Below are 10,466 nucleotides of genomic sequence, written 5' to 3' on the forward strand. Positions count from 1 at the left end.
TCTTCTACCAGCCCAGTCTTGTTTTTTATATTAGAATTAAAATTTTTATTCATTAAAAACATTATTAGGAGAGTGAAAGGAAAAGTGACAGAGAAGAAAAAGATATTTTCTGTATATATAATTGACAAGTGCTTATACCCAGAATATATTGAAGACTTCCAGAAATAAATTAGAAAAAGACCTAGCACCTTACACAAAACATCCAAATAGCTAATAAATATATGAAAAAGTACTTGGTCTCCAGAGAAATGCAAATTAATACCACAATGAAATCTCTACATATCCTCCAAAATGGTTAAAGTTAAGATTCATAATGCCAGGTTTTAGTGAGGATGTGGAGCAACCGAATCTCTCATCCAATTGTGAAAATGAATCATCATTATCTACTAGAATTCACCATCCACAGGGCCTCTGTCCCAGCAATTTTTACCGCTACATAAATACCCAGGAGAGTGACAGCAAATGTGCAAAAAGTCACGTATAAGAACATTTGCAGTTGCATTATTTGTAATAGCTCTAAATTGAAAACAACTCAAATGTCCCACAACAGGATATGTAAATTGTGGCATATTCATACAATTAAAACTTTATAGTGTTTTTCAATGAAATAGAATAGTGTTAACTGCATCAGTGTCAATGAATCCCATGAATATAGAACTGAGCAAAAGATTCCACATACACACACACAAACACGTATACACAAACACATTACAAATCATATAATTCTATTTACAGAAACACTGGTGTGTTCATTCTAAGTCATCCAGACTAGTCTTCTTTCTTGCTCTTAGTGAATCATCAACGGAAGTTTTGCTCAGGAGAATGAAATGTCCCATACTTGTACATGCAAACACTGGGATCCCCAGTTACCACAACCCCAACCTGATGGGGCTTCTACCTTCACCTCCTCAGCCATACTAAACTCCTTGCTTTTCTTTGGCAGTTGAGAATCTTTCTACTTGACTTGAAGCCTTCACACCTTTTATTATCTTCTGTTGTATTGTTCTTCTGCAGATGTTCTGATAGCTAACTTCCTTACTGCCTTAAACCTTTGCTCATCTATCAGCTTCTCAATGAGGTCTACCCTGATCACAGCATTTAAAATTGCAAAGTCTAACCCCAATCTTACGATACTCTTGATCTTCCTTGCTGTGCCTTTTTAAAAATAACATTTGTCATTTTATGACATGTTATAAAATGAACTTACTTATATTTCTTGTTTATTGCCTGTCTCTCCTCTCTGGAATATAAGGCAGAGATGTCTTGTTTTTCACTGTTTCTTATTATTCAGAAGTATATCCACTAATAACAAGCATTCAATAATTATTTGTTGAATAAATAAATGAAAAGAATTATGTGCCCATGTGAAACAACACTTGCTTTTTCTTTCTTAAAAGTATATAAAAAGATGAATGGATAAATTGAATTGTATGCATATATTTAATATAGAACGAAGCAATAATATTTCAAGGAGAATGAGTTAAGAATAACTTCAGATGATGTGAAGTCAGTCTTTTTACAAGCAATCACATAACAGAGTCAATTATATAGTTTTATCAGCAGATCACAGGGCCTTCTTTCTCTTTTGTTAGTGACATAGATTAATATATATATATATATATATACACACACACATACACACACATATATTCTGTATAATCATTAAAAATGTTACTTAATGTAAGAAAGAATGCGGTTCTCATTTACATTCTTCTAGTTTATTATTATTTCCTGAGAAAATATTGCTGGGTTAATTATAAAATGGTGCCTGTGCTGTGTGCTGAAGAGCGCTTTGTTCAGTACTGATGATGCCAAGGCTGCAGTGAGCTAACTTGCATTTTTCTATCAGCTGAGGGTGTGGTGAAAGCTGAGCACGGAAAGATTGTGAGTTAGTTGAGCAAGAGGGTTACATGTCCTGGACCAAAAAGAAAGGCAGACACATAGCCTATCTGCTTTTTTCTCTTTGCTTTCCTGTTCTCCTGCCAGCCTGACCCTTTCTCCTCAGTTAGGACTCCATAGATAGTATTAAAGTAAGAATTTTTCTTTGACCAAGGACCTGCCAACATCGGGCACGTTCACACCAAAACTGTGAAGAAGGTGGCCCGGGTCATCATAGAAAAGTACTACATGTGCCTGGGTAACAATTTCCACACAAATAAGTGTGTGTGTGAGGAGATGGCCATTATCCCCAGCAAGCAGCTCCGCAATAACATAGCAGGCTGTGTCAAGCACCTGATGAAGTGGATGCAGAGGGGCCCACTGAGAGGTATTTCCATTAAGTTGCGGGAGAAGAAGAGAGAAAGGAGAGACAATTATGTTCCCAAGGTCTCAGCCCTGGATCAGGAGATCACTGAAGTAGATCCTGACACTGAGGAAATGCTGAAGCTTTTGGACTTTGGCAGTCTGTCCCGCCTGCAGATCACTCAGCCTACAGCTGGGATGAATTTCAAAATGCCTCCGGGGGCTGTTTGATTCTTTCTGCAATGCTGTAATATTTTCAATAAACCTGGGACAACAACAAAAAATAAAGATTTTGTAAGGTCATAAAAATCTATGTTGAGTCCATGTAGCTTTTACCATAGCCAGTGAATGACCAGAGAATCAAAAGCCAACTAAACGTCATTGAAAGTGGTAAACACGTTTACATTTTCATGATTGATTTTGCAATAAAATGAGAGCACATAATAGCAATAATTCATAGTACTATAGCACTCCTTGGAACCTGCCTTTTTGTAGAAAAAAATGTGAATTTGACAGATGTTAGTCTGCAGTTTACTAAGAAGAGAAAATTCATACATTTTTAAGGAACAACTAAGAGGAACAATAATGGTATTATTTTGAGAGAACGGTGCCCATTTTTGAAAATCTAAAAGGGATCTTTCAGTTCCCCAGATGATATATAGGAGCTCCAAGGTAAAGGGAAGGATAGGTGTTGGGAGAAGAAGCAATAGACATGGTTGTATGTGCCCCTCCCAACTAGACCCGAGCATGGGACAAGGTACATTACGGTAAGCACTTCTTTTTGGGGTGTGAAAAATTCAGAAACAGAACCATTAAAATAATAAAACTTTAGTTTAAAATAAAATAAACCTGCCTCAAAATAGAATTACTGACATAGATAGATATGGACTGAATGTAGAATGGTAATGAGTTAAAACATCCTACCAAATGGTAAAAGTATTCTTAGGGATAAAAATGTCACATTTTGCTTTTAAATTGAAAGTTCATCTTTTGAGTGTAGAAGAGAAAAGACCTGGGAAGAGTTAGATACGTGGAAAAAGTGATTAGTGGGTCTCCCTCAAACAGGTGCAGGAATTTGCCATGGGCCAGAACAGAAATAAATCATATATTGCAGTGGAAATCCAAAAATAAAGAAATACATATTTCAAATTGCTGTTTTTGATCGAACATGAATAAAAGCCTGCTATAGACAGACAAGTAAATGCAATTTAAGTAAGACTTTTTGAAACAAAATTGCATTAGAGACTATTTCTTACAGGGTCTCTCATTCTTACCAGTAACTTTAACCTTATCAATATATATTTTTTTATTCTGAAGAGTTAGAAAAATATGAAATATTTCAAAGAAAACACTAAAATTTTCTCAAAATTGCAGAACCATTAAGCCTGTGCTGATTGAATTAACTCCATGTTTTAGGTTGGTGAGGCAAGAGGACTTAGTTGGGTGAAGTAACCTAAGCCCCTCTGATCTCCTTCCAGGGCCCCAGGGCCAGCATCACTTTTATTGTGTCAGCCTGCCCCTCCCTCCCACTCCCAAACCACCTAACTGTTACTTCAGGAGTAAAGAGCAGAGTCAGTGGCTGCTGGGATATGCATATTAGAAAAAGAATTGAAAAAGAGATTGATAAACAATTTTGTTGAGCCTTTATTCCTTGCCAAACATTACTCTAGGCTTTTTTCAGGTCTTGGCTTGGGAGCTGAAAGTAAGGAAGACTTTACAATTCCTCTGTTCTAAGATTAACTGCGGGGGTGATGGGAGGATGGTGGGGGAATTCTTGCAAAGAATGATTTTACCTCTCAGTAATACTATAACCATATATGATTTGATTAAATAAATAACTTTTTTTTTTTGAGACAGAGTCTCAGGCTGGAGTGCAGTGGCACAATCTCACCTCACTGCAATTTCCAGCTCCCGGGTTCAAAGGATTCTCCTGCCTCAGCCTCCTGAGTAGCTGGGACCACAGGCGTGCACCACCACGCCTGGTTAATTTTTGTATTTTTAATGAAGATGGAGTTTCACCATGTTGGCCAGGCTGGTCTCAAACTCCTGACCTCAGGTGATCCACCTACCTCGGCCTCCCAAAGTGCTGGGATTACAGGCATTAGCCATCGCACCTAGCCTCATATACTATTTTCTAAAAGAAATCCTGTTCTGGTAAGAAAGAATGGTTACTTCCCAAGTTTGCAGTTACTGTTTGTTTGTTTGTTTTGTTTTTTGTTTTTTTAATGAAACTTGTTTACATTATAGTTTACTCTCTGTGTGTTTGTCCTTTAGGAAAGTTAATGAAGATTACAAGTCTCTGAAAGATCTGGAGTTATTTAGAATTGAGGAGAGTTTTAGTAAGAGTTTTGTATCATTTCCTAATTAGGAGTGACTTCCTTCTCAGAACAAACTGAAGTTTAATATTTTTCATCCCAGTGGGGTGAAAAATTTACAGACAACAAGATACACAAACCAAAGGATTTTACAAATGTTTATTTTGCCTTCTGAACAGATCACCAAAATAACATTTAATATCACTGGGATTGAAATGTCTTTCAATTCTGTCCAAAAATGGAGAACTTCGTTCCAGCAACCCTCAGGCACAATGCAGCAAATTTCCCTTTCATGTAGGGTTTTCAGGGGTCAGGGGAGACACCATCTCTAGCTGATTTCTCTGTAGGATCTGTGGCTAATCTTATTCCTCCAAAACATAACAAACACAAAAACCCTTGCTGAGAAAGACAAACTGTCACTTGACAGAGTAAAAACAAATCCATAGGGATTTATCAAAAATTTTGTAGTCACCACTACAATGCCAAACTTATATATTCTTCCTCAAATCCAAAGGCTAAGGTGAAAAAATCACATAGTTTGAAGAGAGCAGTTATTTTTCGGCTATCCTCTCAATATCATTGTACTTAATATTTGGCACCACACACACAAAAAAATCTTTCTAAATTTTAGGTGCAGGGTAAGTATGACCATACGTGGACACTAGAGTCTTCAGGGAAAATTCAGTTATCCTGGGATTCTATAAACATGACTGTCTCATAAACGGGCTTCAGGGATTATAAGAACCCCTAGAGATTTGTGCATTCACATAAAAATGAGAACGTGAATCTTCATGGTCAAAGAGTCTGAAGCTTTCATCAGATTTTCAGGAGTGATATAGCTTGGATGTCCCCTCCAAATCTCATGTTAAGATGGAATCCTCAGCGTTGAAGATGGGGCCTGGTGGGAGGTGTTTGGGTCATGGGGGCGATCCCTTGTGGTTTGGTGCTGTCCTGGACATACTGAGTTCTTGGGAGATCTGGTTGTTCAAAAGTGTGTAGCACCTTCCCCTGCAACCTCTTGCTCCTGCGCTGGCTGTGTGATGTGCCTGTTCCCACTTTGCCTTCCACCATGAGTAAAAGCTCCCTGAGGCCCCTCCAGAAGCTGAGAAGATGCGGGCATCATGCTTGTACAGCCTGCACAACCATGAGCCAATTAAAGCTTTTTTAAAAATAATTACCTAGCCTCAGATATTTCTTTATAGTGTGGAAAGAATGGGTGTATGTGAGCCAAACAAACCTGACCTAATTACTTGATTCACATTGATTGAACTTATACTGATTTAATTTGTTTTCCCTTAGAAAGCTAAAAATTGTGGTGAAAGTGTTCTTTCTGTGGTTTCAGAAATTGTATTAGTCTGTTATCACATTGCTATAAAGAAATATTACGTTGGTGCAAAAGTAATCGCGATTTTTGCCATTACTTTTAATGGCAAAAACTATTCTTTTTTTTTTTTGAGATGGAGTCTTGCTCTGTTGCTCAGGCTGGAGTGCAGTGCCAGGATCTCAGCTCACTGCAACCTCCGCCTCCTGGGTTCAAACCATTCTCCTACCTCAGCCTCCCAAGTAACTGGGATTACAGGTGCCTGTCACCACATTCGGCTAATTTTTTGTATTTTTAGTAGAGATGGGGTTTCACCATGTTGGTCAGGCTGGTCTCAAACTCCTGACCTCAGGTGATCCACCTGCCTTGGCCTCCCAAAATGTTGGAATCATAGGCATGAGCCACCATGCCTACCTGCAATTACTTTTGCACCAACCTAATACCTGAGACTGAGTAATTTATAAAGAAAAGAGGTTTAATTAGCTCATGGTTCCATAGGCTGTACAGCAAGCATAGTGGCTTCAGCTTCTGGAAAGGCCTCAGGAAGCTTTCAATCATGACAGAAAGCAAAGAGAGAGTGTGGTTTATCACATGGTGGGAGTAGGAACAAGAAATGGAATGGGGAGGTGCTAAACACTTCTAAACAACCAGCTCTCACAAGAACTCACTGTCGCAAGATCAGCATCCAGCAGGACCAAGGGGGATGGTGATAAACCATTCGTGAGAAACCACCTCCATGATCAAATCATCTCCCACTAGGCCCTGCCTCCAACACTGGGGATTACAATTTGACATGAGATGTGGTGGGGACAAAGATCCAAACCATATCAGAAACGGAGTGGTTGCCAACTAAAGCAAGTAATCATTTATCCCCAGGAGTTAGATATAAATTGAATTAGAGAAAAACTGTGATCAAGGTTGTGTAATTCTTTCAGGCAAAGAAGCATTGTTCAGGTGCTAAAAGAGAAATTCACATTGCACACAAGAAAATGCTAGTGACTCCATGTTCAGGGCTCACTGTAGACTAAGGAAATGTTGACTAAAGGAACTGTCGGTGGCTTGAACTTCTTTTTTACTTAATAGCTGTGTGAGCTCTAGAAAATTACATATACTTGTAAATGTACTTGTGAAGAATATGGTAGTATAAGGACAAAATATAGATTTACTGCTGTGGTAGAATCACAGTGGCATTGGGGCTAAACTATAAGCCACGGAACTCCCTCTAGCTTGATTTCAACAACCTAACTGTGAACATTTCAACCGAAGTCCACTGGATACCCTTTGAGCCTGCAGGGATAATCAAAGCCTTAGTTGCACTTCTTCTGGGAGTCTATATATATATATATACATATATATATATATATATATATTTTTTTTTTTTGATACGGAGTCTTGCTCTGTTGCCCAGACTGGAGTGCAGTGGCGCAATCTCAGCTCACTGCAAGCTCTGCCTCCCGGGTTCATGCCATTCTCCTGCCTCAGCCTCCCAAGTAGCTGGGACTACAGGCGCCTGCCACCATGCTAGGCAAATTTTTTGTATATTTAGTAGAGATGGGGTTTCACCATGTTGGCCAGGATGGTCTCGATCTCTTGACCTCCTGATCCACCCACCTCAGCCTCCCAAAGTGCTGGGATTACAGGCGTGAGCCACCACACCCGGCTGGGAGTCAATGTTTAGAGAAAAGAGGCACACGCCAGATTTAGTCGTATACTATGTCCAATAAATGAAAATTGCTTCTTTATGTTCAAAAATTGCCCAGTAATAAAAATCTGAATTTGGTTTTCTAGAACCATTCATTGGATATTAATTTGAACATACTCCAAACAGGAGATATCTCCCATGGAAGTGTACTTTTCACAGCATTATCTGATATGGTTTGGACCCATGTCCCCATCCAAATCTCATGTCGAATTGTAATCACTGATGTTGGAGAAGGGGCCTGGTGGGAGGTGACTGAATCAGGGGGGCAGAGCTCTCATTAATGATTTAGCACCATCCCCTCCTCGGCACTGTATAGTGTGTGAGTTCTCATGAGATCTGGTTGTTTAAGATTGTGTAGCACCTTCTCCTCCCTCTCTTGGTCCTACTCTTGCCATGTAAGACACCTGATCCTGCTCTGACTTCCACCATGAGTAAAAGCTCCTTGAGGCCTCCCCTCGCCAGAAGCAGATGCTCCCATGCTTCCTGTACGGTCTGCAGAACGATGGGTCAATTAAATCGCTTTTCTTTATACATTACCCAGTCTCAGGTATTTCTTTATAGCAGTGCAAGAATGGACTAGTACATTATCCCTTTTGTCAGATTTCGTGTCTGTTTATCCTTCATCTGTTGCCTTTAGATTTTTTTAACATTTATCTCTTGACCTTTTTCTACACCTTTCAGTCCTGGTTATGGCTTGATTGTGTGGCCAGAGGAGCATGAAAATATCTCTGGGAATTTATGCTTTGGGATATTATAAAGCTAAGATTCCTTGAACGGATATTGGTGGTTCCATCTGGAGACCGAAAATGGTTAACGGGTGAATAAAAGACCCAGGGAAACTTCCACATGGGAGTGCTCTCTTATTCCAATGCTTACCTGCATTTCATTTGACTTGTTACAGTGCATAGTGACATTAAATAACTACCTTATGTAAGAATGTCCCATGGACTTTGGTGGAACCTTCCAAATTTCTTAACTTGGGAAATTATTGCTGTATGAACATATGAATTAATACCACTTGATAAAAATTCTTTAGAAGGACTCTAGCCAGGCGCCTATGATCCCAGCACTTTGGGAGACCGACGTGGGCGGATCATGAGGTCAGGAGATTGCGACCATCCTGGCTAACCCGGTGAAACCCCGTCTCTACTAAAAATACAAAAAATTAGCCGGGCGTGGTGGTGGGCACCTGTAATCCCAGCTACTCGGGAGGCTGAGGCAGGAGAATGGCATGAACCCAGGAGGCGGAGCTTGCAGTGAGCCGAGATTGCGCCACTGCACTCCAGTCTGGGCAACAGAGCAAGACTCCGTCTCAAAAAAATAAAATAAAATAAGGACTCTAGCCAAATTATAAATAAGCCATAACAAAAACCTCTAGATAGAAGAAATAGGGTAAAACAGGATGGGTAGTGAACATATATGTCTTCAAATTTTAAGTATGTATGCATATATGAAATACATATATTTAAATTTAAATAGTGTAACAAGTTTGTTGATGTGCAATATAAGTTATAACTAAGAATTCTTAAAATATGAGAAATATACAGTAAGGAAAGTTATTATATTGGCTTATAACCATAAGCAAAATCTACATATTGGTTGATGGAAAGAGGTAGAAAAAGTATTCCAAAGTTTATGTCTCAGTACATGGTGCATGTTTGGGAAGCAGAGCAGAGTGAGTAAATAAAAATATTTAAAACGTGCATTTGATGAGATGGGGTAGAAAGCAATGGGAAATGGTATGTTGAGATGTGGTTAACTTTAGTTTTTGTTTCAAATAAATTCTTCTGAACTCTGTGAAAACCAACATAACAATTATTAGAAAACAAAACACTGTAGGATTTTCTGAGCGGAAGAAACACAACCGTTTTTCTTCTGCTCTCACTCCACAAAACACATAGACTTCTGTGACCAAATGTGTGTGTGAGGGGGTGGGAGTGGGGGAGATTCCTCATACACCAAGCAAGCAATCAATTATGCAGTGGACACCAGCTAGGTGTCCTCCAATTCAATTCAATTCCATCACTGTCTACCTGGAGAAAGTGTGAGACCCACAAGGTGAGGGCTCAGTCCCATAAGACTGCCTCCTTTCTATGCCAATCATAAGCCCCAGGTGGTGGCCTGTGCTTCTGACCTACTGGCTATATACTGCGGATTCCCATGACCCCCTCCTTGGGTCCAATTAATTTGCTAGAGTGGCTCATAAAACTCAGGAAAACAAGTCTAGTGGCTCATAAAACTCAGGAAAACATGTCAAGGTATACTAAAGGTACCTTAAAGAATATTACAAAAGATACAGATGAAAAGATGCATAGGGCAAGGTATGGGGAAGGGGCACAGAGCTTCCATACCCTCTCCGGGTGAGCCAGCTTGAGAGGCAGTGTTCAGCTCTCTGGAAGCCCTCCCAGTGCCACTCTGTTGGGTTTTTATGGAAGCTCCATTATGTAGAAATGATTGATTAAATCATTGGCCATTGGTGATCAGCCTAACCTTCAACCCTCCGCAGTTTGGAGGGGCTGAAAGTCCCAAGCCTCTAATCTCACTTTGGTCTTTCTGATGACCAGCCCTGAAGCTAACTAGGAGCTGCCAGCCACCAATCAACTCACTAGCACACACAAAGACATCACTTTGTAGATTCTAAGGATTTTAGGAATTGCATGCTTGGAAACAGGGTTGAGGAGCAAATATATATTTCAAAATATTATAGGCTCCTAATTGGAAAAAGAAAAAATAGGACTTATTGATCAAGTTAGCAAAGTATAGAAAAGAAAGCCACAGTAAATAACAAGGGTAGCCAAAATGTATACAGTATTTTACTGTGTTAATTCATTTAATTCTTACTAAAACTTCACAGGGGTGGTACTACACATTTTACAGATGAGAAAAC

General features: G+C 39.4%; 1 protein-coding gene across 1 annotated transcript; it reads left to right on the forward strand.

Moving 5' to 3' along the window:
* Positions 1 to 313: 313 nt before the first annotated feature.
* LOC101143909 (small ribosomal subunit protein eS17-like) lies at positions 314 to 2,472 on the forward strand. Its single transcript, XM_055357461.1, has 2 exons — positions 314 to 473; positions 2,054 to 2,472. Exons 1-2 carry the CDS (start codon positions 314 to 316, stop codon positions 2,470 to 2,472), a joined length of 579 nt encoding a protein of 192 aa, XP_055213436.1.
* The last annotated feature ends 7,994 nt before the right edge of the window (positions 2,473 to 10,466 follow it).

Source organism: Gorilla gorilla, chromosome 10, assembly GCF_029281585.2.
Source record: "Gorilla gorilla gorilla isolate KB3781 chromosome 10, NHGRI_mGorGor1-v2.1_pri, whole genome shotgun sequence".
NCBI lineage: Eukaryota > Metazoa > Chordata > Mammalia > Primates > Hominidae > Gorilla > Gorilla gorilla.

What these genes read in the sequence shown, in the direction of transcription:
- LOC101143909 (XM_055357461.1), top strand. Translation starts at nt 314, where the DNA reads ATGCCAGGTTTTAGTGAGGATGTGGAGCAACCGAATCTCTCATCCAAT. An exon ending in TGACAGCAAATGTGCAAAAA is followed by an intron (nt 474 to 2,053) that starts GTCACGTATAAG and finishes TCTTTGACCAAG; the next exon opens with GACCTGCCAACATCGGGCAC.